Source organism: Lutjanus erythropterus, chromosome 23 (genome assembly GCF_056507025.1).
Source record: "Lutjanus erythropterus isolate fLutEry1 chromosome 23, fLutEry1.hap2, whole genome shotgun sequence".
In the NCBI taxonomy this organism is placed as follows: Eukaryota; Metazoa; Chordata; class Actinopteri; order Lutjaniformes; family Lutjanidae; genus Lutjanus; species Lutjanus erythropterus.
The window spans coordinates 20,073,614-20,090,987 of NC_139339.1; the positions used below are offsets into that span (position 1 = coordinate 20,073,614).

General features: G+C 38.3%; 1 protein-coding gene across 1 annotated transcript in view; it reads right to left on the minus strand.

Annotated features, from left to right (window-relative positions):
- Nucleotides 1-17,374, minus strand: part of dnah2 (dynein, axonemal, heavy chain 2) — a 74,387-nt gene that overhangs the window by 44,172 nt on the left and 12,841 nt on the right. The window contains exons 18-37 of the mRNA XM_084711711.1: nt 17,201-17,345; nt 15,607-15,799; nt 15,318-15,518; nt 13,976-14,132; nt 13,518-13,692; nt 11,692-11,855; nt 11,151-11,312; nt 10,598-10,701; nt 9,543-9,699; nt 8,963-9,045; nt 7,568-7,748; nt 6,666-6,804; nt 5,403-5,620; nt 5,060-5,152; nt 4,391-4,516; nt 3,092-3,205; nt 2,676-2,864; nt 1,877-1,971; nt 1,262-1,451; nt 74-254 (exon numbers count right to left, since the gene is read on the minus strand). Coding sequence (XP_084567837.1) covers nt 74-254; nt 1,262-1,451; nt 1,877-1,971; nt 2,676-2,864; nt 3,092-3,205; nt 4,391-4,516; nt 5,060-5,152; nt 5,403-5,620; nt 6,666-6,804; nt 7,568-7,748; nt 8,963-9,045; nt 9,543-9,699; nt 10,598-10,701; nt 11,151-11,312; nt 11,692-11,855; nt 13,518-13,692; nt 13,976-14,132; nt 15,318-15,518; nt 15,607-15,799; nt 17,201-17,345 — 3,067 coding nt within the window. The remainder of the gene's footprint in view (nt 1-73; nt 255-1,261; nt 1,452-1,876; nt 1,972-2,675; nt 2,865-3,091; nt 3,206-4,390; nt 4,517-5,059; nt 5,153-5,402; nt 5,621-6,665; nt 6,805-7,567; nt 7,749-8,962; nt 9,046-9,542; nt 9,700-10,597; nt 10,702-11,150; nt 11,313-11,691; nt 11,856-13,517; nt 13,693-13,975; nt 14,133-15,317; nt 15,519-15,606; nt 15,800-17,200; nt 17,346-17,374) is intronic.

Here is a 17,374-nt window from a genome sequence, read left to right on the forward strand (position 1 = left end):
TTCAAAACGTGTTCCAACAACATATGGTGACATAACCTGCGGTGTGAGTATTTGTATGTTACTGCTGACCTACCGGGATTCATGGTGATAAAGATGCCACATGACCTGACCAGCTTTATGTGCTGTCCTTCAAAATGGAACTTGGACTGTCCAGCTGAGAGTGCGGACAAGATGGAGAGGATCTGTTGGGCCACGACTGACAGCACCTCAATGTTGATGCGGTTGAATTCATCAAAGCACCCCCAGGCTCCCGTCTGTTCAGGACACAATGAAATACATACAGAGTAAGTGAAGTTATACTGAAAAACACAGTGATCCATTCCAAAGAAAAAACATATGCAATTTTAGACAAAAAGATTTGTATAGATTATTTTTTGCCTAGTTGAATAACAAGTTCCTCCCAGAACATAAAATGTTACGATCGGAACAATCAACACAAATTCAACCAATCCCCATTAATTCAGCACAAAAAAAATGGTCCAATCACTGCAACCATCCCCAACTTTGACTAGTCACCAATCATAGCAGTCCCTCACTCAAAAATCATGAATATACATCTCAATGAACTGACTCAGTGTTTTACAATTTAATGTTTTTTTATTTACTTTTTGTTTTTGTTTTTTTACTTTGTGTTTGTTTTTTGTTTTTTTTAATTCTGTCACAGGTACTGACAAGAACCAGGAGGTTTGTTTTTGTTACTGACATTTTTTAATACTATTTGCACTTTTACATTTTATAATTTTGTGCTTGCTGTTTTAACAGAGTTTGAGCTCCAAAAAGATTTTGTGGGATACCTTTCAGATGCACGTCTTCATTTACAAAGAAGCAAATTCATTTAATTACTGTAATCCTGAGATTTTTGGTTAGGTTATTTAGAACACTGATTTAATTCTCCATGGAGCAAGTTGCCTTTGTAAATGAAGTATAAAAAAAGAAAAGATCCCAACATTTGTTTGAAATTTTCACTTACTTCTGCAATTTCATAGCAAAAAATGCCTAAAGACTATATTTGTTTATTTGTTATGCCTTTAAAACACAGACTTGTAGACTATCATTAAAATGTGCACATGGTCAATAAACATAACTAGATAGAAGAACCTACTACTTACTGGGTAGTAAAACAAATTCCATCCATAACATACACACACACCCAACTCTGTGAACAGCATATTTACTCAAATGTCATCATTTAAAGGTATGAAAACTTCATTATTATATAGACATCATCATCATTATCATCACAATCCCTTTTCTTTCCTACCTGTGCCAGGCCAGAGAACATGCGTCCCATGGATTTGTAGTCCAGTCCTTCAGAGCAGTTAACTACAATGACATACATGCCAAGAGCTTTGCCCAAGTCCTTCACTGTCTCTGTCTTTCCAGTACCAGCTGGGCCTTTAGGAGATCCCCCACGATGGAGATGGAGCGCTGTGGTCAGGGTCATGTAACACCTGCACAGAGTCAAACATGGATATTTACTCCACACAGAATCAATGTAGGAAAAATATTTATTATATGTATACAAATATTATCTGAATATTTTTGGTATTAAAGCAATATTAAACACGTTAAATAAACATATACTGAAACTTTAAACAAGGACATCAATGTCATGAAGTGGTATCTGTAGTAATAAAAACACAATATGTATTTGTTTGACATTTAATTACACAAGATACTAATCATGGGACAGAAAGGGGAAATCATTTAGTTGTCTGATACTCAGTATCCATATTAAACATAAAAATACGAAGATAAATAATGACCAATTAATTAATGTACTGATGTGTGACAGATTGATTGATGTGTTGATACACTGAGTTGGTTGGCACACTAATTGACTGATTTACTACTGATCTGCTCTAATAATACTGACCTGTCAGTAAGTGGAGTGATGACGAGCCGTCCAGAGTTGCCGAGGTACTCATAACCGTATTTGAAACATGTGTTGGTCTGTCGGATTATGCAATCCTTCAGGGAGAAAAAACAAAACAGGAATAAAATAATTCAGTGGAGGTTTATTCATCTTAGCTCAGCAAAATTGATCTGTTATTGCCCTTGGGTCAGCAAACTGAGTTGTGGAGAGTGAGAAATGCTTTAAATATCTAAAAAATGTGGAACAGAAAGAGCGTATATGAACATGTAGGTATATTAATCTACATCATTAAAAGCTATAATGTCAATTAAATGTTAAAAAAATGTCATTTAAGGGTTACTTTGCTATTTTTCAACTCTGTAGTGATTCTTTCCATAATGTTGTCAGACACTTATAATAACAATCTGAGCCTATCAGTGGCAAAAACAAGCACTTTTAGTGGAAGCTGTAGCTTTGTTTTGCTTCTGCAACATGCAGCACCCTCCCTTAATACTGAACCAATCACAAATTGTTGTCCCCATTTGTTACTAAACCACAAAAACATGGGAAAATAGGGTATAGTTTGAAAAATACTGAAGTTACCCTTATGGGAAAACTCCCATAGAGAAGATGCAATATATATCCAATACAGGGAGTCCAGCCCTCATCATACAAATCAAAGCTGCACAAGCTACAAACACCCACTAACAAATGTTGCTGAAATCAAGGTTTGATAAAAGTTATCTTGTGTGCTCCTCCTTTTTGTGTGTCTCTATCTTTTTTTCCAAACTGTCTCCAGTCTGTTGTTTTGTACTTGTACCTTCACCCAGTATAGTCTCAGCTGGCAGAGCCACTCAAAAGCATTGATGTCGCTGCAGCCTGCCTTGGCCAGCTTATCAATGACATCCCGAGCATGAACCTCCACTGTGACCAGCGCTACAATCTTCAGACGTAAGACTTTGGACAGGTTGCCACGGATGGTCTCTGAATAGCGCTGAAGCATGACAACCTGAGAAAGAGTTTCAGCACAAGAACTCATGAGTTTATTGGAAGCCTGTCAATCCGTAACATCATTCTGTTGGCTATCCATGGTGTTGCAAAGATTTTCATGTAGGTATAAAATTCAGATACACACAGATAATACAAGCTTTTAAAAACTCAGCACTATCATGGAGCAATGCTGGTGTGTTTAAATATCATCAAAATTATTTCATTTAAAAAAATGTGTATGTATACCTGTTTCTTCTTCATGGACTTAAGAGAGGACTTATCAGCTCTCTCCTCGCTGATCTTCTTGAGAGATTTAGTGACATCAGTGGTCCACTGGATCTGACTGGCAGTGACCAGCATCTAAAACAGGAAGAATACACATTGAAGAAAAACTGAATCCTTCATTTAAAGAATCTAGGAACCTGGTTTTAATTTAATGTTAACATTAAAATATTAACTTTGCTTAATGTAACTCCACAAGCAGAGGAAGATTCTACAAATTTGATGTTAGAGAATATACAGCTCATGTACCATGAAGCAAGATATTACCACAGCATCCCAATGACACGCATTGAGAAAAAAAAATCAAGTTATACAGAAATTGGGATTTGTAAATTGAGCAGAAATGGCCCTTTTTGTTCTGTGCTAAAATAACATTTGAGCAACCTTGGTACCTTGGTCAACTCTCTCAATCACATTATCATTCAATCAATCAGACTTTATTTGTATAGCTCTTTTCATACAAACAAAACGTAACACAAAGTGTTAAAAACATAAACAGAGGAAACGCTATCATAGGAAACATCGCAGGCAGGATAAAAACTCAAACTAGAAAGATACGGTGGGTAAAGAAATAAACAAACAATCAAACAAATAAATAAATAAATACATACAATTACTACTACTCTGTAAAAGTGACATATTTTCACTTCTTAAATTAGCTAATCTTAGCAAAAAACTAGCTAAATAGCTAGCTAATGTTAGCTAACATGCTAGCTAACATGCTAGCAAATGATGGACATAGATAAGTTGGCTAGTTAGCTGATGTTTTGTTAATATTAGCTAAGATGTGAATCTTAGCATCATCTTTCAACCATCTTCAAAATTTATTTTTCTTTTTAACACAGATAGCATAAAGTTGACTGCAGCACTAAGCTGGATATGTTATGTGCTGTGCTCTTCTATGTTAAAAATAAAAACAAATTTTGAAGATGTTGCTGGAGGACCTGTAAAAGTGACATATAGTCAGATCCTTCAGTTAGCTAATGTTAGCCAGCGTTTTATTAACATTAGCTAACTTAAGATGTGACCATACGTTGCTTATACAGGAAAAGGCGGAAGTTGACCGAGGTACCAAGTTTGCTCAATTGTTATTGAAGCACTGTGCAAAAAGGGCCAGGACTTAGGAAGGGTCAATTGCTATTACACATAGATTTTTAAATGGCATACACATTTGCATTGCTTTAAAATGCAGCTAATTTTTCATGACCACCACTGGCAGTAAACAGCAGGATGGGCAATTAAACAGGAAAAATCCAAACATACCTGCCCTGGCCAATCTCTGGCCCATTTGTCTCTTTGTGCCTTCATCATCTTCAGAGTTTCAAGGCAGCAGATCAGACAGTCCTTTAGTGTATAACGCATGGACTTCTCAACATCACACAGCCAAACCTACACACACACACACACACACACACACACACAAACAAAATGGTGCAGACATTCTCCACCGTAACTTAAATAAATTTGCGCTTATGTGAAAAAGCCTGGCTTGAATTAATTTCAACTTCCAATCACGGCTGTCATCCTCTCTCTCTCACTCCTCCTTTTCCTATCTTCAGCTGTATGATGAGCAAATGGCCACACAAATCATTTTCACATAGAAAAAGTTCTGAACTTTTGTTTCTATACGGACATAAGTGAACAAAAAAGAGAACAAAAAGACAGTTGATGGAACTGTCTTTTGAGATTCAACTTCTGTCTGTTTGAAAAAAAGTGGGCTAGTTCAGTGGTACGAGGAACCAGTTACTGAGCAGTGATTCCTTTAAACCACAGTCATGGAATGGATCTCACAGTTAAATTAGCCAGACTTATCAAAATTAGCCAGGCTTTTCTTTTATCCTCACTGATGGCATACCCCTCTGCACTACACTAAGATTTATCAACAAAGCAGTCTTATCACCATGGTCATTATCATAATCATCAGTGCTGTACCTCCACAGGTCTATTCAGTTGCACTGGAGAGATGAAACCAACAAACTCCCCATCAGCAGAGAACATCCCTCTGGCTTGTTGGGATTGGTTCTCCTATAGAAAACAAACAGAAAGTGGCAGCTCTCTGTATATACTGGTCCATTCCTGTATGATTCTGTATCATCTGAATACAATCTATATGTCTATTACACTTATTATAAAGTAGAAGAGTGAATGTGTTGCAGCAAAGAACATCAGGCAAAGAAATTCCAAACACATAACTGTATAATGTTTAGTAATCTAATCTTAACGAAATAGGATTCAATAACTGTGTGTCAGGGTGCCCATGATTAAAGTTCCTTGCCTTGCAAATCTGCAGGCTCTTGATGTTGTCGAAACACTTCTTCAGGTGAGGCTGCATGGCCTCTGGGTTCTGTGACTGCCCTAGGATCTCCAGCATATCATCATTGGACAGGAAGTAGAATCTTGGGAAAATCTGCCTCTTGGTCTCCAGGTACACCTCCAGGGCCTTCTGGATCTCCTCCAGCTTGGCGCTCATCTCTGTCAGCTTCTCCAGCAAGCCTGAAAGACAGAGAAGAGAGGCTGATCAAAGGCTTTACTAAATTCTGAATACTGAATATATTTATATATAAACAAGCGCAAATTTGTAATGGCTGCGACAAGCTACTACGGTTTATGTATGCACATGCATCGACGTGTGCATGCAGTCACACAGACAGACACCTTGACCTCTGTGGCTAAAGGCTCATTGAGTTAATAAAGGGGGCATGGCTAAAGTATAGGGTGTGAGGCAAACTGTGGCCATCTACGACACACAGTTCATGAGTTAAAAGAATGTGTGGCTAAAATATAGGGGGCGGGGTATATCTCACTACTGAAACAGGAAGTCTCTGCTGAGTGCTATGATGCCTCCCACAAATGTCTACGACAAAAGATTAATGAATTATGAAAAGGGGTTATGGCTGCAATGTAGGGGATGAGTCATAAGTCACTAATAACAAAGAAATAATGTCTCCCACAAGGGTCTACGACAAACGGTTCATTAGCTTCGCCAAGTTAAAAGTCATGCACCTTTTTGTTACAGGCCAGTCCCACTGCCACACCCACTTTTTTGTCAGTTGGCATGAACAGTTAATCAGCTGTCCTTTGTCTCATGACCAACTTTTTCACTAAATCTTGTGTGACTCTGTGAATTCATTTTACAGTTCAGCATCTTTTTGTCATAGGCCATTACCACGCCCCGTTTTAACCAACTGGCATGAACAGAAACACACACCTTCACACACATACACCTCATATATACCTGTTTTTAACTATGCGTTTACATATGAACCCCTACGCATCCATACCCATCATGGCTTGCATATCCTGCGTCCATGTAGTGATTGTTGAGCTTGTCATCAGAAACACAACGCAAATGCAAACGTGTGGTTAAACAACACAACACACGTTTAAGACTTTTATAGAGGCCTCAAATGCACCAAACTCGATTAAAGACATTTTTCTCTACGCCGTAAGGACACAGATAAAACTCTAATGGTATGACTCAGTCTACAGTCCTGATAACTGTATGTTCTTTAAAGAAACATGAAATATGTTGTCGTACCGGGATGATGTGTTCCCTGCAAGGCATTTTTATTTTTGTTGAGTCGGTCCATGACAGTCTTCCAACCAGAGCTAACGTCTTCAAACTCTCTGCATTCATGAGGCAGCTGCTCCCTGATGTCCTTTCCTTGGAAAATATTCTAAAGGAATTTAAAAAATGAATGAAAAAAAGATTGTATAAGAGACTGAAAGAGGAAGGTGATGGGATAATGAATCGATAATAGTAAGAAAACACTGAGATCAGCAGAACCAGAGAGCCGTGACAGAGATCATTTAGTAGGGCTGCACTTGAAACTAAATGAAACTTTCATCAATGTATGTATGTATGGGCTTTTCAGCCAGATGTCCTTCCTCAGAATGCAGACTGGCAACAACATTGCAATCAAACATAATTATATTTTATGACGGTGTAACTACACAGTTGGTGTTTCAGGTGTATTTTTCTGGTTGTCCATCTACAGATCAGAACAGAATGACATTGTGAAGAAGGGACTTGACCCCACAGCTGTTACAGAGGACTCGCAGCCTCGGTACATGGGGCACATGCTCTACCAACTGAGCTACCTGGCCACCCCTTATTCTCATTTTAAAAAAATGTTAAAATGATATAAACATTTTAAATATTTTAGATATTTAATTTAAAATGGTATTTTGACACCCCTTTTATCTTTAACAAATATTGCAGCTGTGGCAAATGGCACACTGCAGCAGGCCACATTGCAATTTCAATAAAATTTCGATTAATTGTCCAACTCTACTAAGTACTGTTACTGAAAGTAAATGTGTACTCCATCAAATGATGAACATTCAGATGATAATAAACAGCAACCATAAAGCAAAGAATATCCATGTATGATAATGAATCCTACAAAACAATTAAGTATACAAGTATGTTTCTTGTACCTCCAGATAATTCCACTGACATTGCACGGCAAGGATCATCTCGATAACTTCTAATACCACGGACAGCCGGCGTTCCCAGCAATCCACCTCCTGCTCAAAGGCTTTGACAAACCGAGAAGCCTTCATTGTGGACAGAATAACTTGGTTGTCCTCCAGGGCCTGGAAAACTTCCTCTGTACCCCTGGGAGAGACAGGTAGTGAGAATTAAACATGACCACTGCTGACTGTGTATAATGGATTCCAATGGTGACACACTGGAAAAAGTTATTGATGCATACACTTAAGTTAACAGTTTGGTAGGTAAACCTGCACAGCTGGTGTAAACGCTAGTAGCTGCATATTTTCTGTAATGAACCACATCATGTTGTGAGGATTATTATGTTAAAATGGTTTTAATTCAATCCCTCTTGTGACCATCATGAGGTAAATCCTGCGTGTAAACTAAAAGGAAGCCCCTATTAGTATTCATAATCATTATTTGACTATATATGATGAAGTCAAACATTTAATCAGAGAAAGTGTCTTGCATCTAGATTGTATCCAGACATGATTTAACCTGATTACATTTACACCTGGATCAGATCAGGATCACTACTGCCAAATCCTAGTAATAACTCCAAAAGTTGAATGTTTATGTCATCATCATGCATTCATTTACATAAACCTTAGAGGTTATGGGGAGTGCAGCGAAGGAGAGATCACCAGCCACATAAAAGATAGACAGAGAAATCTATTGCCAAATAATCACAAAGTTACTACAGGAACATCAAAAAAGTAAATATAAAGTTTAAAAAAATCTACAAAGCGAGAAAGAAGACAAAAAAAATATAATATATACAGTCAAACTATTCACATCTATTCTCTCATTCTTTTACAAATTAATTCTTTTTTACAGCACTCCCACGACTCCATGTTAGTCAATTAATTAATTATGAATCTATCATTAAATTAAGGACCAACTATTCTGATTATCAATAAATCGGTTTGAATCATTTTTAAGAAAAAAAAAAGTCAAAATTCTCTGATTCAAGCTCCTCAAATGTGAATATTTTTGGTTTCATCACACCTTTGTGACCGTTAACTGAATATCTTTGGTTTTGGGCAAAACAAGACATTTGAGAACATTTTTCACAATTTCTGACACTTTATGGATCAAACAACTAATTGATTAATACAGAAAATAACTGACAGATTTAATCGACAATGAAAAATAATTGTAAATTCACATTCAAACAAATGTACAGACAAAGCTAGATTTAGACATAAGGAAGTAGCAGTATCAAACTGTACTGGGCTTTAGGATCTAGTGTCACAGGTATGATCATAAGTAGGAGTGAGTTTCAGTCTGGGTTACATTTATAAATTCTTGAACCCTCTACCCAAACCATTTCTCACCTCAGCTGGTGGTGGTTTTTAGAAGGTGCTTTTATAATGTCCAGGGTTGTTTCCTTCCATGTCTTTGCAATGCTCTCCAGACCCTTAAATATTGAACAAGAAGAGTAACGTTAAGGGGCAAATAATAGACTTGTACCTGAACTTGGGTTTTTATTACTATTCTTTTGTGCTCATGTGCAACATTTTCTAATGTTTATTTTCCTTCCATTCCCTTGGAAGTATGTATAATGACTAATACAGCAATAAACTGTATCCACAAACATATCTGTAAAAAGAAATAGTAGTTTTCTAATTCTTAGATTCTCTTTCACTAACAGAAATGTTTCTAATTGCACAATTATCTGCTGTTTTAGTCAATCAGCTGCTAGTTCCAAACAGACTGTGGGTGCAAATTGAAGGCACAGAACAAACTTCCACTATGTAACCTTTGTGAGTGCTGAGGTGCATGGTAAGGATGTATAGAAGGGATGGGGCAGAACTGATGCTGACAAAGGTGTTCCCTGGTTAGAACAAATAAAGGCAGAAGAAGCTGCGAAAATGCCTTCTGAGCATCAGTCTAGACTAAAGGAAGAGACTGGACCTGTTCTATGGAGAGTTCCTTGCTGGCGGCTCCAGAGATCTCACTGATCTTGTCAGCATACTTGTCAAGGCCCAGAAATATGATCTTCTCAAGAGTGAAGTCAGGGCTGGTTTGGTCAAAAGAGCACTGCAGCTCCTCACAGATCTGTTTCCAGTGCCTGAGAGAGAGGTGACATTGAAAGCATGGTTTGTCTTAAATGCAAATCAGCTAAAGAAAAAATAAATAAATAAATAAATAAATAAATAAAAAAAAAGAAAGAAAATAAATAAATAAATAATAATAATAATGGGCGGCACGGTGGTGCAGTGGTTAACACTGCCGCCTCACAGCAAGAAGGTCCTGAGCTCGATCCCCCGGCTCCCCGGCTGGGGCAGGGCCCTTCTGTGCGGAGTTTGCATGTTCTCCCCGTGTCCTCCCACAGTCCAAAGACATGTATGCTAGGTTAATTGGTGACTCTAAATTGCCTGTAGGTGTGAATGTGAGTGGTTGTCTGTCTATGTGTCAGCCCTGCAATGAACTGGCGACTTGTCCAGGGTGTACCCTGCCTCTCGCCCAATGTCAGCTGGGATAGACTCCAGCAGCCCACGACCCCTGCATGTAACAATTGTAAACTAACTGGTGCAATTTATATTTACTTGACTTTAGTCAATCACTTGGCTCTTTAAGATAAACCTTATTATATTGGCCTGCCACATAATGCTTTACTTTGTTCCGATTCTTATCCCCATAGCAGAAAAGAGTGTGTCGTCATACAGGGAACCAAATAGGAAACATTAGTACAACAATGACAAAGGCGTTCCTCTGAGCTCAACTCTGGGTCCACTTCTTTTGCCCATTTTTATGAATGACCTCCACTCAATGGTTCTAAAAGTTTTCAGCTCCACCTGGATGACATGGTAATATACACATCTAAAAGTAATATAGTACAGATTGAATCAATCCTGCCATGTCTTTTATATAGTAACTATTGCAAGACAATATTTACAAGATATTTTGAAATGACAAATTTTATATGACAGGTCAATACATGTAGATACCTTGGTTTCAGACAGTACCTGTCTCTCATGGCTGGATTCCTAAGATCAGCAATGACTGGGATCATCCTCTTGAACTGGTCAATCTTGCTCTTGGAGAAATCTACTATGTCCCACTCCTTATCCTGCAATCAGGCAAAGATTAAGTCCTCACCAACGTGTAATACAAAATGCGAGAGCTGCTGGTGTGTTTGTTTTAGGGCAGCTATGCATTTTGTGATATAAGCAACAAATTTTGTGCATTCTGAGGGACAGCCATGGATTTAGCTGTCACTGTAAAATACATTTAGGCAGATCTGTGGGCCCAAAACTAAAAACACTTCTAATGATGTCACCTAAGAGTCTGCACACTTTGTATCCATTATTAAAGACAACATGCCCCTCTGTGTTCTGTCTACAGAGACTGTCAGTAAAGTACAGCACTGTTTTGGTATTTACTGTATGTACAGTGTGATTGTATGAAACAAAGCCTAAGCTTACACTGGAAATATATTTCAGCTAAACTGTGTTTCTCACACTTCAGAAAGAAGCCAAAATCTGCTTCTATTTAATAACTCTGTGTGGCAGAACTGACCTTTAGTTCTCTCTGGAGTTTGTGCAGTTTTGTGAACATGTCCTGTGCTATGCTCTCCATGCTCGCCGTCTGCACCGTAGCAAATTGAGCGACCTTCCAGATGTTCCACTTGGCATTCCAGTCCTGTGTGATCTCCCAGACCTGCTGCAGGTGGTCTATGTCCTGTGGAAAACATACAGGCACAAACAAACGCACACAAACAAAAGCTCAATCATTAAATGCCCTTTTCATTACTGTGGCAAGACTAGCATTTGCAACAAAAATTATTCCTTTAAAAACTATCACAAGATCTCAGGTGTTGTTGAGTTAAACTGAGCCTCTTGTGTCCTATCAATTTCCTACTACTTTATAGTCAAATCATATAATAAAATACTACTACACTAATTGCCCAAAAAATGTTTAAAAAACTGCTTGCATCATACACACATGTTGAACCAGTTTCCACAGTAACCTCTAGGTTAATTACTCATTACTTTGAGTCTGTATTGCTAATGTAAAGACAACAGTATGTTAGGACCATGAGCCTAGTGCTGCATCAGACCTTCTCCAGGGACTGGATGCTTTTGGAGGGGGACTGTTCTATTTTGAAGAAGTCCAGCCCATGAAGGATGGTGCTCTCTTCCTGCTTCAGAGCCTCCAGTTGGCTGCGATGCCCTTCTATTTGCTTTAAGGCCAGTTCGGTGTTCAGGTTACTGTCAAATGGACCTGGATATGCACATGCAGTAACACACATACATGCACATATATATGAAAAAGAATAAAAACACACAAACATGCATATTTATATGTCCACACACAAAATCACACGAACACAGGCAAAACAACATATTATACAATGCCTATTGTGTCATAGTGGGAGTAAAGAGAAAGTAAAAAGAAAATACTAAAGATATTTACAACATAGGTAATTTCTCCTAGCATGCTCAGGTCGATATATGCCTCGAGAAAAGTGACATTTGTTGAACGGATACTGCTAAAAATGTGGTCTTTTCATAAAACCTGTGCTGCTTATGTGGTAGAAAGGCACAGATACTTTTGAAATCGATGCTACCTGACCAGCGAAAACAGAGAAAAAGGCCTGTGGGTATTCCTTTTTGCTTTAAAGGGAGAAAAAATACAACAATCAGAATGCACTGGGCTTGATTTCCAAGGACTTCCAGAGCACTGCACTGCCAGTCAACAACAGTGATTTGATTGTGATAGATGGTAAACGTCGTCAATTGAAGCAATAATTTTTTTCAGTGCATGTTATTTTGAATAAGAAAGCTGAGTTCTCCTGCTGCTAAATCTGTTGTTCTTCCTGCATCCAGTGATGTAGTTGGATGTGAGGAGGAGGCTATTTCAGCTTGGATTTCTAGTTTCCACATCTGCGTGGTCAGAGAGCATGCCAGATGAGTATTTTCATCACCTATCACTCTGTTTTGGCCAATCCATCCTGGTATATGTAGGCACTGCTGAATGGCTCCACAAGCAGGGGAACTCGGCTTTCTTGGTAAATATAGCACGCACTAAGGAATTTATTGCTTCAATTGACTACATTTACAATCAACACTGACTGGACATCCACATTAGTGGTAAATTTTACCTTGAGTGATAAGAGATTCATTAACCATTAAATATTTAGTTATAGGGCCCTATCTCATACCTGGCACACAGCCGTGATGCAGGCGGTTGCCATTTTTGCCACATTTAAAAGGTAGCAAATGAACTTGCTCCTGGTCTGTGTGGCCATGGGAGGGAGGTCTAAAAATTAAAGCAAAACAAAGGCATGGCTGGGTGCATTTGGTATCTTGTGCTTGGTGCACTGGAGTAAAAAACGCTTGTGCCTTAGATCGGCTAAAATCTGGTTGAAGCGCAAAATCTTTGGCGAATCTTTGACAAGATAGCACTCAGCTATGTTTGTATTACTTTTTTTCAGGTGTTAATGTAAATAAACTATTTACACATGAAGCTGCTTTGGAGACAACCCGCCGTCTCCATATATTGTGCGTTCTCACACTTTAACTTTTATCAATCATTAAATTAATCATCAACTATTCTGATAATCGATTAATTGGTTTAAGTAACTTTTTAAGAAAAAAAAGTCAAAATTACTAGCTTCTAGCTTATTAAATGTGAATATTTTCTGGTTTCTTTACTGCTTCATGACAGTAAACTGAATATATTTGGGTTGTGGACCAAACAAGACATTTGAGGACATCATCTTGACCTTTGGGAAACACTGATTGTCATTCTTCACCATTTCATGACATTTTACAGACCAAATAACTGATCAAGTAATAGAGAAAATAATCAGAGTAATCAACAACAAGTGACACATAATGATATGAGTTTATGAATAAGTGAGAAAGAGAAAAAATGTATGACCTGTACTGCTGAACTCCTGCAAAGTGGTCTGGATCTTCTTCTTTAACTCCTCGGAGGAGAGAAGGAGGCCATTTTTGAACTTCTCCTTGTGCTTCTGCAGCATGATGTCGCTGTCAATTAACACCTGCTGGAACCACACCCACTCATCATTCAGCACCTCACGCATATCCTGCACCTGTGGGTGAACCAAGTGGAAAATTGATGAGAAGGCATGTTCTGGGTGTTCGTTTATGTGTAGATATACAATACCCGTGACCACAAGAGATGATGACAGGTATTTTACTTAGTGCTCATAGCTGGGACCTTCTTTCACTAACTGAATGTTTGGGAGAGAAAACCTGAGCGACATTACAGTGATGCAAACACAAGAGTCAAGTCATGGTTAATTATATACTGTTTATACACAAACACAGTCACAGTTGGTGTATATACAGTCTTGTATATAGCATAGTTCTTACCGTCTGTGTCACTGAGACCTCATATTTGTCCAGGATAGCAAACTGATCATGGATGATAGGAATCTGAGCCTCTGTCTTGGCCAAATCACCTTGGAGAGTCTTCAAAAGTGTCAAGCTCTCACCAAGCTCTGCCAGTGTCTGGGGGATTTGTCTCAGCCTAAACACACACAAACAAATAAAAACAATGAGTCACACCAGCTTTAGCAGAATATCTCTCTACGGATCAAAACTTTCTCCCTTTCCTTCCCCATCTCTTCTTACTTTCATGACTGAGGAGGCATGGATAGGTTAAATTAATTAAATAGTAGTCTATGTCATAAAGAGTGGATGCTCCAGCTAATGTGTATATTCTGTGTGGAGACTGACTGACATGTCCTGAACAGCAAATGGCCTGCAGTTCCACAACACCTGTAGCAGATGTTGGTGGACACAGCTTTGGGCAGACATGGACCGACAATCATGTGGTAAGTAACACACCATAGTAAGTAACACATAAATACCAAATTGTTATTTGAAACTTTTGAACAATCTCATACTGATCAGGGCCGTGTTTCCCAGTTTCAATGTACCTTAGTCTTCTACGAAGGTTTCTAAGGTGTACCTTCTTTTCCTACTAGTGTTTCCCAGACTATCCCTTAGCGGGTGCCCTTAAGGAAGAGCTACTAAGGTACATCACAAGTTGTAAGCTGTCTTTCACCACCGTGCACAAACTGATTGATCACTTGTAAAGGCTCATAAATGACATTTTAACATAACAAGTGTTGACATAATCATTTTACCTCAATATAATATTCTAACAAAGAAAGCTATGCCTACTAAATATCATCTGCAAGACTTTAGTTCTTTAGTAAATGTGTAGCCTACAGCCTACAAAATATGAAACATAGTATGAATCAGAATATATAAGTCACAGTGTGAGACGTCTTGAAAGGGCCAGATAAATGATATAGCTAAATGGGTGAATGTTTTTGTTTTCATACAAATAAAAGGTCTAATACAAATTTGTTGTTGGCAGCTGTAGCAGCATATCCACATTTAATTGCAGTGTGTGTGCGTGTGTGTGTGTGTGTGTGTGTGTGTGTGTGTGTGTTTTATATTTTTTAAATATAAAAAACAAAAACCCTAACCTGCTAAATAAAGTACTTTCAGGGTGCATTGGAGGGTTAGTTTAGTAGTTAGGTTAGTAGTTTAGGCTGAAGTTGCTAACCATGAAACTTGTTTTGAGTCTGGCAGAGGATCTTTGTTAAACCTCGGTCCCCTTCTGCCTATCATTTATTATCTATACTATCTCTAATAAACACATACAAAGCAGCCCCTAAAAAATAAAGTCTTTGCTGCCCACCTGTTGGCACCGTCTTGCAGTGAGGTATGAAGACCTTTTAGGCGGTTGCTTGCCATGTGGTTGAGCAGCTGTGTTAACTTGGTTTGCCACTCATTGCAGTGCTGCACCAAGGAGGACTTGAGTGGTCCAAAGTCCAGCGTTACAAACTGGATGTTTAGCACTGTCTCTAACTGTTCAATACTGTTGGCCCTTTCTCTGTACCTGGGGGTGAACCAGAAAAAGAGACAAGATTAATACACCTGCACACTTCAACTTCAAGTTCAAATTGACTGTTTTTACTGCACCATGCCTGAGTATATCTGTATCAAAAGAGGTGACTGGTGGGTTAAGTTTCTGGTAGCGTCGTATAAAGGAGTCCTTGTTTATCTCCCAGATATCCTTGTATTTGTCCCAGGTCTTCACACAGGTCTGAATTTGGTTGGCATTGGCTGTCATCCCTGTGGCAACTGCAGTCTGAATCTTCTTTAGCTCCTCGTCTTGCTCTGAAGGTTCAAAAAGGACAAGGGTGACAATGGGAGACAGACAGAAAGACATGATCAAACGTACATACACACACAACTACTAAGTAATCACTGTCTATAAATCCATAAGTTCAAAGGATTTTTATGTACACACCAGGTCTACAATTGTTCAGCACCCAATAAAAACACTGGGCACCCTGGTACTCTTTCAATACAATTCCCTGCTGAAAGTTTGGTGGATACAAAGTAAAGTTGTGTAAAATATAAATAAAAACAGAAAGCAATGATTTGCAAATAAAGTTCAACCTGTATTCAATTTAATACAGTACAAAGACAAGATATTTAATGATCAGACTTGTTTTTAGTAAAATTGTTGCTTGTTTTTGAATTTGATCCCTACAACACGTTTCAAAAAATCAGGATAGGGCAACAAAAGACAGGGAAAGCTGTGGAATGCTCAAAAATCAACTGTCAGTCATAGTATCATGATTGGCTATTAAAGGGGTATCCTCGAAAGTCTCAGTCATTAAAAAAGCAAGGATGGGGCAAGAATCAAAACTTTTCTATTACTTGACGTGGGAACACCATGTAGAACACAGTTCATTGGTGCATCTTTAAAGGTAAGTTACAACTCTGCCATGCAAAGTGAAAGCCCTGGACTGGAAAAGAGGAAAAGTGTCCTGTAGCCTGATGAGTCAACATTTCAGAATGAAATGTCCATGAAATCATGGACGTTGTGTCCTCTGGTCTGAAGAGGAGAAGGATCATCCAGAGTGTTACCAGCACTAACTTCAAAAGCAGCACCATTGATGCTGAAAGGTATATACAGGTTTTTTAGCAAAATATGCTGCTATCCAGACATCTTGTTTTTCAGGGATGTTTCTGCTTATTTCAACAAGACAATGTCAAGTCACATTATATATGTGTTACCACAGCCTGGCTTTATAGTACAAGAGTGTGTGTACTTGACTGACCCGTCTCCTATTCAAAATGTGTGGTGCTTTATGAAGTACAAAATACAACAACAGAGAACCCGGATTGTTGAGCATCTGTCAAGTCAAACATCAACCAAGAAAGGTAAGGAATTTCACTTTCAAATCATTAACATTTAGTGCCCTCAATTCTCATATGCTTACTGGGTGCTGTGATACATGCTCCTGTCCAAACCTTTCTGAAACATGTTGATTCAAATTCATAATGAGTGTATATTTACTAAAAACAACGAAGTTTATCTGTTTGAACATTAAATATTTTGTCTTTGCACTGTATTCAACTGAATATCAGACAAACGTATTTCCAGATCATTGCATTCTGTTTTTATTTACATTGTACACAGCATCCCAGCCTTTTTGGAACTGGGGTGTGTAAAATGAAAAAGAAAAAAAAAACAAGTTTTAAAATACATTTAAAAATTGTTCAAACCAATGTTGATGTGTATGGGATTCCCCTGTGACCCTTGGCAGGCAATAAGTTCAGGCAGTCGTTTAAATTCTGAGATGGTGTGGATGAGCTGAGGCATAATGTCCACAATCTGAGCAAGCTTTTTGAGAGTCGGGGAGAACTCGATCTGTCAAGAAAGAAAGAAGGAAAGAAGGA